Source organism: Ranitomeya variabilis, chromosome 6 (assembly GCF_051348905.1).
Source record: "Ranitomeya variabilis isolate aRanVar5 chromosome 6, aRanVar5.hap1, whole genome shotgun sequence".
Taxonomy (NCBI): Eukaryota; Metazoa; Chordata; class Amphibia; order Anura; family Dendrobatidae; genus Ranitomeya; species Ranitomeya variabilis.
Genome location: NC_135237.1, coordinates 336025035 through 336042673, shown reverse-complemented (window position 1 = coordinate 336042673; position 17639 = coordinate 336025035). Strand labels below are relative to the sequence as shown.

Below are 17639 nucleotides of genomic sequence, written 5' to 3'. Positions count from 1 at the left end.
AAGTAGTACTGTACAGCCACATATGGGGTATTGTCACGTTCAGTAGAAATTGTGGGACAAAACATGGTGCCATCCTTACCCACTTCTTGTGTGAAAATGTAAACTCTGGGGCTAAAACAAAATTTTGGTGGTAAAAATTAAGTTATTTTTTCTTCACTGCCCAATGGTATAAAATTCAGTGATACACCTGTGGTTTCAATATGATCACTGCACCCCCCGATGAATTAGTTGAGAGGTGTACTTTGTAAAAATGGGGTCACTTATGGGGGGGGGGTTCTGCTGCTCTGGCAACTCGGGGGTCTCCCAGTGGGTCATGGCACCCGCAAACCATAACAGTAAAATCTGCACTACACTATGTTCCAAATTATTATGCAAATTACATTTTATCAGATTTTCCTAAATGGTTGTTGCAAGTGACAGTCAGTCTAATAAAAGTCATCACCCGTTAGATTATACATCAAATTTTATTGAAGATACCTCCTAATGATAACAGTATAGTCTCCAAAATGAATAAAAACTCAAAATTCACTGTTCCAAATTATTAGGCACAGTAGAATTTCTAAACATTTGATATGTTTTAAAGAACTGAAAATGCTCATTTGTGGAATTTGCAGCATTAGGAGGTCACATTCACTGAACAGAAAAGCTATTTAACGCCAAAACATCCTAACAGGCCAAGTTACATGTTAACATAGGAGCCCTTCTTCGATATCACCTTCACAATTCTTGCATCTATTGAACTTATGTGTTTTTGGAAAGTTTCTGTTTGTATTTCTTTGCATGAAGTCAGAATAGCCTCCCAGAGCTGCTGTTTTGATGTGAACTGCCTCCCACCCTCATAGATCTTTTGCTTTATGATACTCCAAAGGTTCTCTATAGGGTTGAGGTCAGGGGAAGATGGTGGCCACACTATGAGTTTATCTCCTTTTATGCCCATAGCAGCCAATGACTCAGAGGTATTCTTTGCAGCATGAGATGGTGCATTGTCATGCATGAAGATGATTTTGCTCCTGAAGGCACGTTTCTGCTTTTTATACCATGGAGGAAAGTTGTTAGTCAGAAACTCTATATACTTTGCATGCAGAGGTCATTTTCACACCTTCAGGAACCTTAAAAGGCCCCACCAGCTGTTTCTCCATGATTCCGGCCCAAAACATGACTCCTCCAACTCCATGCTGACGTCGCAGCCTTGTTGGGACATGGTGGCCATCCACTACTCCATCCATCTGGACCATCCAGGGTTGCTCAACACTTATCAGTAAATAAGACTGTTTGGAAATTAGTCTTCATGTATGTGTGGGCCCAATACAACCATTTCTGCTTGTGAACACTGTTTAAGGGTGGCCGAAAAGTAGGTTTATGCACCACAGCAAGCCTTTGAAGGAGCCTACACCTTGAGATTCGAGGGCCTCCAGAGGCACCAGCAGCTTCAAATATCTATTTGCTGCTTTGTAATGGCTTTTTAGCAGCTGCTCTATTAATCTGATGAACTTGCCTGGCAGAAATCTTCCTCTTGTGCCTTTATCAGCACAAACAGATCTGTGCTCAGATACAGCCACAAATCTCTTAACAGTACGATGATCACGCTTATGTTTTTGGTAAATTTCTAATGTTTTCATCCCTTCACCAAGGCATTGCACTATTTGATGCTTTTCAGCAGCAGAGAGATCCTTTTTCTTTCCCATGTTACTTGAAAACTGTGACCTGCTTAATAATGTGGAACATAATTTTTAAGTAGATTTCCTTTAATTAGAATCATCTGGAAAACCAATTATCACATGTGTTTAAGATTGATTTCAGTGATCCATTGAGCCCTGAGACACAATACCATCCACGAGTTTATTTGAAAAACAAAACAATTAAATCTTTATGACACTTAAATCCAATTTGCATAATAATTTGGAACACAGTGTATAGTATGGCGCTCCTTCCCTTCTTTACTTTGCACTGTGCCTGAAAAGATTTCCCAATTACATATAGAGTATAGGCACACTCAGGAAATAATGGACCTCAGTTTGTTGTAACAAATGTCCTATTAGCCCTTAGAAAAAATAAAAACTTGGGGCTAAAACATGTTAGTGGTAAAACTATAATTTATTCTTTCTTCACCACTCAATAGTATAAAATTCTGTGAGGCACATGTGGTGTCAATATTATCACTGCACCACTACATGAATTCATTGGGGAGTGTAGTTTGTAAAATGAGTTCACATATGGGGGGTTTCGGTTTTGGCACCTCAGGGGCTTTGCCAATGTGACATGGTACCCTCAAATCATTCTGGCACAATGTAATCTTCAATATTGCGCCGCTTATTTTTTGAGCTTTGCACTGTACCTCAAAAGTATTATTCCTTCACATATGGGGTATTCAGAAGAAATTGTACAACAAATTTTATGATGCAATTTCTCCTGTTACCCTTGTGAAAATCAAAAATTGGGGCCAAAATAATATTTTTGTGGGGAAAATTTGATTTTTTTTCATGGCTCAACATTATAACCTTCTGTGAAGCACCTGGGGCTTCAAGGTGCTCACCACACATCTAAATACATTTCTTAAGGGGTCTAGTTTCCAAAATGGGGTCACTTGTGGGGGGCTTTCACTGTTTAGGCACATCAGAGGCTCTCCAAATGGGACATGGCGTCCACTAATGATTCCAGGAGATTTTAAATTCAAAATGTCATATGATGCTCCTTCCCTTCCGAGCCCTGAGCCCAAACAGTAGTTTTCTCCCTCATATGGGGTATCGATGTACTCAGGAGAAATTGTACAACAAATTGCACTGTGCAATTCCTCCTGTTACCCATATCAAAAAGCAAAATTTGGGACTAAACATATTTGTGGGGAAAGTGTTTTTTTTTTTTTTTTTTTTTCACGGCTGAATGTTATAACTTCTGTGAAACACCTGTGGGGCTGCAGTGCACTTTGGGGCTGCGGTGCTCTGTGGGGCTGCGGTGCTCTGTGGGGCTGCGGTGCTCTGTGGGGCTGCGGTGGCACAAGGGAGGCGGTGCTCTGTGGGGTTCCACCGGCATTTTGCGAGTGCTTGGAGGCCCGCGCAGATCCGTTTCTACGATGCGGTAGCCTCCAGGAAAATGGCCGCCGGGGCGGTGCATGTTCAGATTCAGATCTCGGGACAAGGCCAACAGGCCACTGCCGCAACAGAGAGCCGCACCAGCCTGGGAAGGGAGGCTGCTGCATTGGACCGAGACCGGCGCCACAGTATTTGTAAGTATATTCCAACTATAAGATGCACCCCCATTTTCCCTAAAAAATTTTGGGGTAAAAAGTGTGTCTTATAGTCCAAAAAATACGGTAAATGTTCATTTTTTTTCACCACATTCCAAAAATTCCTGTGAAGCACCTGAAGGGTTAATAAAGTTCTTGAATGTGGTTTTGACCACCTTGAGTGGTACAGTTTTTAGAATAGTGTCACTTTTTGGTACTTTCTGTTATATAGACCCCTCAAAGTAATTTCAAATAAGAGGTGGTCCCTAAAAAAATGGTTTTATACCGAAAAAAAAAGGAGGGATAGTGGGCACCGCATAAGTATACAAACTAGGGATCAACCATATGCATATAAACAAATACTGAAGAAAAACAAGAAAAAAAAAGATATGCAAACTAATGGGATCAACCTTAAATAGTAAATTTTATCGATAGTACAAAAAGGCAAAGCAAAACACACAGTTAAAATAATTTAAAACACCAACATGGCTGAGTGGGCCATTGAAGAGCCTCCCCAAGGCACTAGAAAGAACAAATAATTTATGACGTACACAGGACAAAAGAGCATACATAATAGGTATACAAATGGAATTCCCCGATCAGGTGAAAAATAACAGCACCAATTTGCTGCCAGCTGACCCGGTGGATACCATAAAAAAGTACATCCTAAACTAAAGTAACCCACCTATTTCCACCAAGAACATAAGAACTGGTTGTAGGATACCTCATCACACGTATCGTAGCATATGCAAACCTAAGTGGCCAAAGGCTTGATCCAACACCTATATTCTGCTGGCCAAATAATCAGGTGCCTGGCTGCAATCACTCCCACATCCTATCTGACGAACAGACATGTGCATGAAGTCGCCACATCCCAATCTAAACCTGGCATCCTAAAGCATGGAAAAAGGTGGAACCATAATAAAGTATATATCGAGATAGTCTTGTTGCAAATGCAATAGTGGGTTACCAAGTCCTGTCCCTTGGGAGACCAAAGCCCCACGCGTATCGACGCTATTGAAGCGTCTTCATCAGAGCAGAGTGAAGGCAAAAGAGCCAACAAGTGCTAAGCATCTCTGGGAACTCCTTCAAGATTGTTGGAAGACCATTCCCAGTGACTACCTCTTGAAGCTCATCAAGAGAATGCCAAGAATGCGCAAAGAATGCTGTAGATAAGCCCCTGATGCCGATGGGCTTAGCTCACCTTCAATTGTGGAGGTGACAGGTTCCCTTTAACGTGCAAACCACCCTTGGGGGTAAAGGGGTTAAAAACTTGAATTTATATCACCAAAAAACACACACCAAGCCCTCATACGGCTGTGACGACAGAAATATTTAGAAGAAATGAAAGTGGAAGAACGAAAATTGGCCTCGAAACAAAGGGCTTAATGGGTCAAGGTAAAATGTGAGTGGTGTGCAACCTTCTGCATAAGCTTCTTTTCCATATAATTATTTTATGCTTGTTGATTTACAATTAATAATTACATTCAACTGAAAGGGTACAGAAATCTGTCACATAAATGAGATAAAGAAACCTGCACTGATACAAAGAAATAAATGTTTCAGTATTTAGAAGCATAAAATCCCTACATTGTTCTACATTGATATGACATGATGCATTATTTTCTGCTCTTACAGAAGTTATACAATATTCTTCAGATAATCGTGAGGATAGTCCTTGGATTAATGTGAGCGCTGCATTACCTGCAGTTAAAGGGAACCTGTCAGCAGGATCCCTCAGTGACCTGCCCCCTATATTACATAATGAATATTATATATATCTAGAAAAAAAATCCCCTACTGCTGGCAGCGACCTGTCAGAAGCCTGACTGATGAATACCTAAGCAGAGCACCACATGAAGACCCTCTGACAGGCCGCCCCAAAGCACGAGCATATTAACTCAAAACTGAAAATAAAGATTACACAACAACCACAAGACAGATTTCATCAACCAAGGTATCATTGTAAGGGCTTGTTTCCACTTTTGGAAACCAAGCTGTGGCGCCGGCACTTGGGAGCGGAGCTGTGCAGCTCCATGTGTTCCTATGCGGCTGCACGCTCCGCTCTGGAGTGCCGGCGCCACAGCTTGGTTTCCACATGCGAGATATGGACGTGTTTCTTGCAAGTGGAAACAAGCCCTAATCAGCATAATGGCGCCGACCTGACACTGTGTGTGGGTTACTGTGCACATCCTGCTGACCGGTTCCCGTTAAGCCCTGGAATCTCAGATACGCAGCACTCACAGCAACTTAGGCATCAGCTTCCCAGTAACCCAGCTAGCTCACATTCACAATTAAACATATAGCCTACCTTACGGTGCTCACAAATCAGTCCGCAGAGAGGTACGATGTGCAGAGTTCAGTCATTTTAAGTGTCTTACCAAAGTGCAAGGTTCACTCAAAGTGTCGCATGAAAGGCTGCACTGTAGTTCTACATGTGTCACTACCAACATCTAGACACTATTGTAGAAATGAAGGCAATTATGCTGCACACCCAAACCCAAAGTCTGTCTCACATTTACACAACTCCTTTATACACCTCAATAAATAATCCATGTGCTTGTAATTTACTGCTGAAAAAAGTCAAACAGGAAAGCTCAAATTTCTGAAAGAGAATCAGTCACTTGTCCCCCCCCCCCAATCTCAGCATAATATAGTAGCATAGAGCCCGATTCCAGTGATATGTCACTTATTGGGCTGCTTCCTGCAGTTTTAATAAAAAAAAAAAAAAAAAATCACAGTTTTATCAAAAGGAGTATATCACTGTAAGACTATTAGAACTGCTGCCATGTAGTCCTTCATATTAATAAGCTTTGTATAAGCCTGGTCCCATCAGTGATAAACAGCTTTATGCCTATGCACAGCGTGCACAGGATGTGGTCAACCAGTGGTGTGAGCAGGGTTGTACAGAGCACAGCATTAAGAGATAAAAGTGATTTTATAAAAATAAAAAAATACACCAAGCAGTCCAGTAAACTGACACATTGCTGGAATCAGGTTCTCTGCCCCTACATGATGCTGCTCTAAAATTCCATAGCAAAAACCTAGCAACAGATTCCATTTAAAAGGTATGCGCAGTACAAAACCACTGGTTTCATAACAAAGGTAAATTATACCTTTCTGACATACCTCCCCAAACCATTCCAGGCTTTGACATACACTGCACCGTAACCATCTCTCAGGTGATGACATGTCGCATTTTAGCAGTGAAATGTGTAGGGAGTTTTTGAATGAGACTTCATTTAGGGCCAATTTATGATGCGAAATTGGGAGGAAATCTTCCCCCACTTAGGAAATTAAAATCAATATCTGCTCTGTCATTCCTAAAAATAAGCAGCATTTCTTAACGTGTTCTCCTTTTAATAGGTTTGCATTTTTTTCTAAGGTTAACTTCACACTATGTTTCCCCTGCCCATTTCCTGAATGATTTCGGTGCATATGTCAAGCTTACCCATAGGGTCCCAATATATGATGAGAGTTTCCATTTTCTTGCTGTATGGAATAGCATAGAAGACTCATTTTTTACTGTATTTTTAAAATCAAGATGACTAGATTTGGTGCGACTCGATTCGCAGAACACGGTCCAGTAGCACACAATTGATCTCAGGACAGGAGCCTTGAGAACTGCTTCTTACCTCCTGACACCCACGGCCCTTCTTTTAATTAGCCGGCCTGGCACGTCATCATAGTTGCACTGTGACGCACATGAGAAAACCTGGCTTATGGACAGGGTCCTGCAAATCGCTCTGCACAAGCTCTAAAAATTACCTTTATGAATATTCATTTGGGGTCCTTCCCCATCTAGCCCTGTTAGAAAGCAAAGCTCATCAGTTTCCTCTACAGCACTTAGATACGTTGAGTCACACATGTACAGCTGACCACCATTCTAGTTCACACGATTGGTCTAACACAGTGGTCCCCAACCTTTCTGACCTTGAGAGCCACATTCAGCTTAGAGAGAGGGTCGCGAGCCACATTCAGCACTGAGAGAGGGTCGCGAGCCACATCCAGCTCCCACCCCCTTCAAAGTAGTGTCAACCAAAGCCCCCATTACAGGTATAATGATAACCAAAGCTTTTCCACAAAAATCACTCCAGAGCAGCACACAGATCCAGGGGTTCCCACAATACCCTCATTCAGTATTCTCCCAACGCACTGTCACATCCAGCTTCACGCACCTCCTCTAACAGGTAGTACAAACCTCCAGCGTACCATACCTAAAACAACTCTAAACCCCTAAGACCAGTAAATGTGCATCCAGATCTGCAATTCTGTGCAGGGCTACTCACAAAATTCACCATTTTGAGATGTGGTCTTCATACCTGTTTGATAGACCTGGACCTAATGCATCAAGCTGGCAGACAGTCGCGAGCCACAATTCATGGGGCCGCCAGCCACATGTTGCTCCCGAGCTACAGGTTGGGGAGCCCTGGTCTAACACATGCTTAAAAGGGGTGGTCCAGTACCTAAAATGTCCTTTCTAAATATCTGTCTTTACACCCTAACCACTTTTATAATTAGCTTTATTATAAAATTCCCTACCCTTCTCCCTATCCTGCCAACCCTTAAATGTGTTGGTTTTTTTTTTTTTACTTCACTTCCTGTGACACTTCATTTGAGAAAGTTTTCAAACAGGACATCACAGGAAGCACTTCCCTGTAGCGTCTAATGCCCCTACTGGAACAAGACGTCAGGGGGCAGCGGTTTCTTACTATAGTTTCTTGCATTGCCGTCTTCTGAAGATTTCCTGGATCCATGGTGATTGAAGCTATGGGAGAGGCGAGTGCAGCGCTAGCACTCCGTATCTACACCACCGCATCTTCTAACTGTGAAACATATCAGAAGAGGTCTGAGATAGAAGTACTTAGTGACACCAGCGCCACCCCACAGCTTCTATCACCGCCCTCAAACAAATAGTCATCAGGGGGAGGCGTTGGTATCACTCACTGCTTCTATCTTTGCCCCCTGACACTGTCGTGTTTCACAGTTTGATGCTATTTCCGCCACTGCATAGGAGTGCTGGCGCTGCACTCACCTCTCCCACAGCGTCTATCACCACAAATCAAGGTCATTTTCATTTATTGGTCGTCTATGGAGGAGCGTTATGCAAGAAACTAAAGTAACTGCAATGCAGCTGTTATTTTTATATTGTGTTTGGAAATAAAAGAATTGGCGGTCTTTCGAAGTTTATAAAACTTTGACCCTCGGTGGAAAGAAATCTAAAGGAGGAACATACCTGTGTGATGTGACCTGTCAGAAGAAGCGGACAACAACCTCTTCCTATAGGAAAGCACGGCTACTGCTGACTGGCTCCAAGGAGAAGGACAGCTCCAAAGCTGAACTCTGATTGCAGATCTCAATAGCATTTCGGTCAGTGAATGTATACAGTTGAGGAAGTTCTGATCATCTGTGTGTGATCCAAAGCACCAAGAATTTGTCACTAAATGAATAAATCCAAGTCTAATTACTACAATTATAGTGAAGTTTAAGGAAAAAAAAAAAAAAAAAAAAGAGGGGCAGAGGCTGGTGTAGAAAATACATATAATCAGGAACTGGCAAACTCTCAGGACATGTTCACATGTGGCAGATTTGTAGTATGTATGTTTCTTCAGAAAGGAAGAGGACTTGAACTCTAGTGCCAACTAATGGAAGTGGCAATCCTAAATGCCAATACTGCTCCTTTAACGAGCCTTGCAACACGACTTAGAATAAAATCCAAACCAGAATCTCAATTTGCAGACACATGATTCTGGGTGTTACTCCTCCTCAGTGCAATGTGTGAGATCTGATTACCCCTTAGGCCCCAGTCAGATGTCTCTCATACAGCCAAATCAGATCTCATGCTTTAAGGTACCGTCACACTAAACGATATCGCTAGCGATCCGTGACGTTGCAGCGTCCTCGCTAGCGATATCGTTTAGTTTGACACGCAGCAGCGATCAGGATCCTGCTGTGATGTCGCTGGTCGCTGAATAAAGTCCAGAACTTTATTTGGTCGTCCGATCGCCGTGTATCGTTGTGTTTGACACCAAAAGCAACGATACCAGCGATGTTTTACACTGGTAACCAGGGTAAACATCGGGTTACCAAGCGCAGGGCCGCGCTTAGTAACCCGATGTTTACCCTGGTTACCAGCGTAAAAGTAAAAAAAACAAACAGTACATACTCACCCAGCGTCATACCTCCCCCAGCGTCTGCTTCCTGACACTGACTGAGCGCCGGCCCTAAAGTGAAAGTGAAAGCCGCTGTGCTGTTAGGGCCGGAGCTCAGTCAGTGTCAGGAAGCAGAAGCTGGGGGACGCTGGGTGAGTATGTACTGTTTGTTTTTTTTACTTTTACGCTGGTAACCAGGGTAAACATCGGGTTACTAAGCGCGGCCCTGCGCTTAGCAACCCGATGTTTACCCTGGTTACCCGGGGACCTCGGCATCGTTGATCGCTGGAGAGCGGTCTGTATGACAGCTCTCCAGCGATCAAACAGCGACGCTGCAGCGATCGGCATCGTTGTCGCTATCGCTGCAGCGTCGCTTAATGTGACGGTACCTTTACACGAAGGGGGCAACACCCTGAAACAGGTGTCTGCAAATTGAGGTTCTGGTTTGGCTTTTATTTATAAGTCATTTAGCAAGGCTCATAAAGGATTAATATTGACTTTTAGGATTGCTACTTCCAATAGGTGGTACTAGAGTTCAAGTCTTCTTCCTCTCTGAAGAGGCAATATGCATATTTAATTTCCCAGAGGAGCATTGCATGGCCTTATAAGCCTCCTCATCCTGGCATATGTTACTATGTTACTCTCCATAAGGAGAAACGTTAGCTCTTGGACCCCAGATTTGTTGGAGAAATGTTTGCAGTTTTCTGAATTTACTTGAATGGAGTGATCAGAACTCCATGCCATGCTGCAGAAACAGCCCATTCATATGTATGTACTAGATTGTAAAATCTGGTGTAAGGGTACCGTCACACAGTGAAATTTTCATCGCTACGACGGCACGATTCGTGACGTTCCAGCGATGCATTTACGATATCGTTGTGTCTGACACGCTACTGCGATCCGGATCCCTGCTGAGAATCGTACGTCGTAGCAGATCGTTTGAAACTTTCTTTCGTCGTCTAGTGTCCCGCTGTGGCGGCATGATTGCATCGTGTGACACAGGTTGTATACGATGTGCGCACAGTAACCAACGGCTTCTACATCGCAAATACGTCATGAAATTATCGCTCCAGCGCCGTGTATTGCAACGTGTGACCGCAGTCTACGACGCTGGAGCGATAATTATACGACGCTGCTACGTCACAAATCGTGCCGTCGTAGCGATGAAAATTCCACTGTGTGACGGTACCCTAAGGCTAATTTCACACTAGGCGTTTTTGCAGCTTATTTAATGCAAATTTTCAGCTGCGTTTTACAATACCAGAGATTTCAGTAATCTTATGTACACAACTTGTTTTTTTGCCATCAGGATTTTGTACTTTGCATGTTTTTTGCACAATAGAGCATGTCACTTCTTTCAGCATTTTTTCAACATTTTTCACTTATTACACTAAAAACGCAGGCATCAGGTTTTGCTGCGTTTTTTGTGTCAAAACCTGATTCTTTGGAATAGGACTTTTTTTTCAAAACTAAACTTTATTACCATGCACAAGAGACAAATCTAGCATGCCAAAACTGCATCAAAAACATACTTGTATCTGCAGCTTCTTTCCTGCCAAGAGACCAGGTTTTGCTGCAGCAAAAAAACGCTGAAAAAACGCCTAGTGTGAACTTACCCTAAGTATAGTCTTTGCGGGGACCAATTTTCCTATTTCAGAAGCCAGACATCAATGAAAAAAAATTTACCTATTTTTTCGCCGATTCATCAAAGTCATTTCGAAAGAATTCTGGCGTACATTGCATTGAAAAATTTCAAATATTTTGCAACTTTGGGCGTTTGTGCTAGCTTCTCCCAGCTTCAAAAATGTGGGCAGAACAGAGATGCGTTACGCCATAGTTTGTCTAATACATGACGAGCTGTGGTGTTGTCAACGTCAGAAATCTTACTCCAGGCACACCAACACTCCAATCTTGATGAATTGGGGCCTATATGCATAACGATATATATACCAATCAGCCATAACAATAAAACCACTAACGTGAAGTGAGTAAGGCTGTGTGGACACGGTTTTCAAGCACTGTTTCAAAGGTCTCAATATAGGAGTACAGTGACCTACATTATACGCTGCCCCGGATATATAGGAATACGCACATATACCCCACAGCAAAGGTCAAAAGGATACTCTTATGGTCTCTGGCATCTAAGCTACACAACGATCGACTGCTGTACACACAAAGCCTAACCCCGAGTTCACACAGTAATCAAATTAACAAAATCAAAAACAGTTTCTTACTTCAAGAATTGCAATCTAAAAATTGGACGCTATAACAATGATCCAAATATTCTCGAAATGCAGAAAACACTAGTGCATTCTGCCATTTTCTTCACACAGTCATTTGGTCCATGTGACAAAAATCATCTGAACAGCGCTCTATAGTTCCATCTGTCAGTGTGCTGCCCGTGTGAGGTGAACTTATTCCACGGACAGCACTCGGACCGAAAACATAGTCTTGTGAACGTACCCCGTGAGGGCTCATTCAGACATCAGTGATTTTTCATCCAATACATTGACGGTCTGCACAAAAATTGCTATTATAGATGCCTTAATACAAAACAATTAGCATTCCCGAAGAGTTTTGGTGGCATGAGGGAGACCTACACACTGCTAAAGGGAATCTGTCAGCAGGTGTTTGCTATGTAACCTGAGAGCAGCCTGATGTAGGGGCAGAGAGCGAAGTGTCGCTAAGGCTATGTTTCCACATTCAGGATTGCATCATGATTTGATCAGGATTTGACGCAGGTAAAATCTGCACCTGAGGTCACTGGCAGGTCACCTGCTTTTTTCATGCGTTTTTTGATGCGTTTTTTTCATGCGGATTTGTCTGTTTTTGTAAGCTCAATAAAGATATACCAAAAAAAAAAAAATATAGAATTATTCTTACCGTTATTTCGGTTTCTAGTAACCCACCACGACAGCACACCTGGAGGATGTTACCCCTTTCCTAATAGCGACAGGAAATGACAAAGAGGTTAAATAACCCCTCCCTCATCCTCCCCTCAGTGTTATTATAAAGGACCACAGGAGAAGTAATGCTTCAAATTATATTCATTCTTTTCAGAACGCATATTAAGCAAAGGGAGGGATTACTCCTGCTGTCGTGGTGGGTTACTGGAAACCGAATTAACGGTAAGAATAATTCTATTTTCTCTAGTAACCCCCCCCCCCACGACAGCACACCTGGAGCAGTACCCAAGAGTAACATTTAGGGAGGGACTATAGCTCTAAGGACTTTTTCTCCGAAGGCTAAGTCTTGCTTTGACATCAGGTCTAGCCTGCAATGTTTGGAAAATGTATGGACCGAGAACCATGTAGCAGCTCTGCATATTTGCTCGATTGAAGCACTGGCTTTCTCGGCCCAGGAGACAGCTGTTGCTCTGGTAGAATGAGCTGTGAATTTTTCTGGCAGTGGAAGGCCTTGGATCTGGTAAGCCTCCAAGATTGCTCTCTTGATCCAGTTGGCAATTGTAGATTTGGAAGTCTTCTTCCCTTTATTCTGGCCGTGAAGATGAATAAACAAATTCTGATCCTTTCTAATTTTGTCTGAAACTTGAAGATAATAAAGTACCGTTCTCCGAACATCCAAAGTATGGAACTGTTCTTCCTCATTCTTTGGTTCCTGATAAAAGGAGGGGAGAATTATCTCCTGCGACTTGTGGAAGTCAGAGACGACCTTTGGGAGAAAGGATGGATCCAATCGCAGAATAAGTCTGTCTTGTAGAATCTTCGTGTAGGGCTCATTGATTGACAGAGCCTGAAGTTCACCTACTCTCCTGACTGTAGTTATTGCTATCAGGAAGGTGGTTTTCCAGGCGAGTCTATCCATTCCTATTGATGACAAGGGTTCAAAAGGTGGAAGTGTAAGTCCCTTCAGGACTATATTGAGTTCCCAGGATGGGACTATATTTATGGATCTTGGAGATATGCGGGATGCTGCCATCATAAATCTTCTTATCCATCTATGTTCGGCTAAAGGCTGGTCAAAATACGAGCTCAGGGCCGACACCTGTACCTTGAGGGTGCTGGGTCTGAGACCTTTTTCTAGCCCATCTTGTAAAAAATCCAAGATCCTGGCTAGGTTCGGCCGGTCTGGGTTAGGCCGTTCAGGAGCACTCCATGTGATAAAGGTCTTCCATATTTTCTGATAGATGGAATTGGTTACTGTCTTTCAGCTTTTCTGTAGCGTTCTAATGACGTTCTTTGACAGCCCTCTGGTCCTCAGAATTGAGAATTCAGAAGCCAGGCATTCAGGTGTAATCTCTTGGGATCTGGATGAAGTATTGGCCCCTGATAGAGAAAGTTCTTGACTGTGGGTAGTGCCATCGGTTCATCTACTTTTAGGCTGATGAGGGTCCCAAACCAGCTTCTTTTGGGCCAAAATGGAGCCACTAGGATTACCCTGACCCTTTCTGTCCTTATCTTTTGTAGGACTTTTGGAAGAATTGGTAACGACGGATAAGCATAGGCCAGTGAGAATGTCCATGGTTGGGCCAATGCGTCTACACCTAGCCCCGGATTGGTTGGATCTAGCGAGAAGAATTGGTCCACCTTTGTGTTCTGACTGTTTGCGAACAGGTCCACTTCTGGCTGTCTCCACTTTCTGGCCAAAATTTGAAAAATTTCCGGGTCTAGACCCCATTCTCCTGGATGGATCCTTTCCCTGCTCAGGAAGTCGGCCTGTATATTTATTTCCCCTTTTATGTGTAGGGCAGAAAGAGAGAACATGTTCTTTGGCCCAGGAAAATATTCTGGCTGATATGGCCTTTAGATCCTCGTGTCTTGTACTTCCCTGATGGCGAAGGTGGGCAACTGTTGTCATGTTGTCCGAGTAGATAGGTTGGTTATAGAGAACGGGCGAATCAAGACCCTGAATTGGTGAAAACATAACACGTAGCCTATAGTCCTAACTGAGGGGATAGTCATCCTATAGACTTGAGTGTGGAACTATTAAACAAGATGGGCTGTCTTACTGGGAGGGGGCGGGATAAGTTGGGTTTGTGGGGGTTCGGAAATGGAAAATGGCACGATTGTTTTTTTTTACCACTTCGATAAAACGTAGCCTAGACACGTTTGGTGTCTATGAGCTCGTAATGACCCGGAAAATCAAAATGTCAAATGTCAGTTTTAGCGAACCTAGCAAAAAAGCCAAACAAAAAACAAGTGTGGGATTGCACTTTTTTGCAATTTCACAGCACTTGGAATTTTTTTCCCATTTTCTAGAACGCGACATGCTAAAACCAATGATGTCGTTCAAAAGTGCAACTTGTCCCGCAAAAAACAAGCCCTCACATGGCCATATTGACAGAAAAAAAAAAAAGTTATGGCTCTGGGAAGGAGGGGAGTGAACAATGAGAACTCAAAAACGGAAAAGGGCAAGGTCGTGAAGGGGTTAAAATGGGAGACCCCCAAAAAAATTACGTAGGGTCCGCCTATATTTAATAACTAACAAAAGCTAGGCAGACAGCTGCGGGTTGATATTAATAGCCTAGGAAGGGGCCATAAACTAAAAACATCAGCTCTCAGCCACCCCAGAAATGGCACATCCAGAAGCTGAGATAAATCTGGCATTCAACCTCGCTCTTCCCACTTGCCAGCACGGTGGGAAAATTTCTAATGGCGCTCGCGCTGACGTCAGTTAGGTGAAATTAGTTCATTGGCTCTGAACTCCCACGACCTTTCTGACGGCACTACAAGTGTGTGAACTTTCTCACGCTCACGGTGACGTCAGTCAGATCATACTTTTTTTCCACGAGACACTGAGCAGCGGTAGCACATGCTGCTCAGTGTCTATGCTGGATGGCAGGCTGTATAGTCGCATCATGCAACCTGCCATCTAGATGTATAAGTGCTAGACCCGTAGTGGAACAAATGATTATATTCTCAGCGGACAGGTGAGGAACATTGCTGTTTATTATTTTAATTCTCTTACAGGGGACAATGGCTTCACTTGAATGAGAGATGCCGTAAGTATAGTTTAATTAAGATTGATTAAAGAAGTCTGTGTCATTCTTTCAATTAAAGGACTTTATTCCGGGTGTGTTTTTATACAATATGACTATGGGGTTAGTAATGGGGGCGCCTCTCCATTACTAACCTCTAGGCTTGACGTCACCTGACAATACAAAGGTTACATCTACCCCCCTCCCACTTGCCACCGCACCAGAGCAAGTGGGAAGAGCGAGGCTAAGTTCCAGAACTGGCATATCTTATTGATAGGGCAGCTGACAGCTGATGTTTTTCGCCTAGGGGGGCAATATCCATGGCCCCTTCCTAGGCTATTAATATCAGCACACATCTGTCTGCCTAGGCTTTGCTGGTTATTAATTATAGGTGGACCCTATGTCATCTTTTTTTGGAGGGTCACCCATTTTAATAGCCAGTAAAGGCTAAGTATACAGCTGTGAGCTGATATTAATAGCCTGGGAACCGCAATGAGTATTACCCTCTTCTTAGGCTATAAACATCTGCCCCCAGTTGTCTCCTTTCCTTCTGCTGGTTTACAATATGTTGGGAGATTCCACGCCATTTTTTTCAGAAAAATAATTATTTATTAAATATATGTACAGTAAGCTGCACACGCACTGTACAAATTGTATATGTCACTGACATTTTTTTTATCTATTTTATGTGTATATACTGTATCTAATCCATCTATTCTATCCTGTCATGTCCCGCTGTGATTTTACTGGATGCGGTTGCTGAACTGCCGGCTTTTCATCTATCTAATAGATAGGTGTTAAAAATCAGAGATTGTACTCGCATGAAAAACGCATGACACTCGTCCGACTTTGCAGGAACAAATGTGGACCGATTTTAAAATTACTAGTGTGTCTCCAGCCTTTCTTGTAATCTCTGCAGCTGAATCCTGGCTGGAGAAGTTGTCATGTCGGTCTGGGCCAGATGGGAAAAAGCGACTCCACCAGAAAGAATGTCAGCTGTAAGGCTACTTTCACACTAGCGTTAACTGCAATCCGTCACAATGCGTCGTTTTGCAGAAAAAACGCATCCTGCAAAAGTGCTTGCAGGATGCGTTTTTTCTCCATTGACTAACATTAGCGACGCATTGCGACGGATTGCCACACGTCGCAACTGTCGTGAGACGGTTGCGCCGTGTTGTGGCGGTCCGCCGGGAGCAAAAAACGTTACATGTAACGTTTTTTGCTCCCGACGGTCCGCTTTTTCCGACCGCACCTGCGCGGCCGGAACTCCGCCCCCACCTCCAAGCACTTCCCCGCACCTCACAATGGGGCAGCGGATGCGCTGGAAAAATGCATCCGCTGCCCCCGTTGTGCGGCGGAGACAACGCTAGCGTCGGTGACCTCGGCCCGACGCACTGCGACGGGCCGGGCCCGACGCTAGTGTGAAAGTAGCCTAAGTCACCATCTATAACTATGCTGTGATCTCCACTATTTCTGCAGGACTTGGATCTACAACTATATGGTCACCATATGGCGGTAATATTGCTCTTTTTAATAGCGGCTTTTGACCCTTTATTTAGTAACAGCTTAATGTATTTCAGTCATTATGTAGAATGCGTTTGGTGGTACTGAACGTTGTATGTAGCGGTAATGGTCATATCATAGTTGGTTATATTATTATATAATGGTTATATTATGACGTACCTACTGTAGTGGGCATAGTGTAGTTTATATTAGTAATTTTGATGACATTGACCTCTGTATAGTGTATTTTTGGTTAGTAACAGGGGTATACAGGAATTATATACGTATAGCTCCTCTAAATGAGGTGGTATGGGGAGACAGGCGCTCTTTGGCTTGGGCCTGGGGTCTTTTCGCGCCCCTGGTGACATCTCTCCAGAGGTAAAATAACATGTAAAAAATGCTGCTTCAACTGGAAATCTTGATATTCCCAATAACTACAAGTTGTCCCAGCTTCCAAGCAATAAACTCTAAACTCCCCAATAACTGAGAAAACAGCAGGAATCACACTGAGCACACAGCTCTGCGCTGACAGGGCACAATATATGCTTCTCCATTAGATATTACACACACGGGTAATCTTTGGGGTCTGCACCTACTCTACTAGTACTGTGCTCTGGGAGAACAGAGTGGTGCTGGACGCAGCTTGGTGGGTGAATGCAGGGTGCTCCATGCCCGACCTCTCTTACCTCGGTGACAGCGTGAGTGCCAGGGCTAAACATGGAGATAGGAAGACCAAGAGCTGAGTAGTAGGCATGCGCGCAGGACAGTTCCTTTATTGGCTGAGGACAGTCATGTGACTGCCCTTCCTGACCTGAGGTAATGC

The 17639-nt window shown here is 43.4% G+C and overlaps 1 protein-coding gene across 6 annotated transcripts in view; it reads right to left on the bottom strand.

The window, feature by feature from the left end:
• Positions 1-17639, bottom strand: part of LOC143782421 (enoyl-CoA hydratase EchA19-like) — a 187109-nt gene extending 169470 nt beyond the window's left edge. The window contains exons 1-2 of one of the 6 annotated variants that reach the window (XM_077269830.1): positions 17503-17639; positions 8460-8663 (exon numbers count right to left, since the gene is read on the bottom strand). In XM_077269830.1, coding sequence (XP_077125945.1) covers positions 8460-8589 — 130 coding nt within the window. In that variant the 5' untranslated portion in view covers positions 8590-8663; positions 17503-17639. Of the gene's footprint in view, positions 1-5534; positions 5657-8459; positions 8664-11061; positions 11084-12258; positions 12319-17502 lie in introns of those variants that run through there. The other 5 variants (XM_077269831.1, XM_077269833.1, XM_077269832.1 and 2 more) reach the window with 5 other exon arrangements.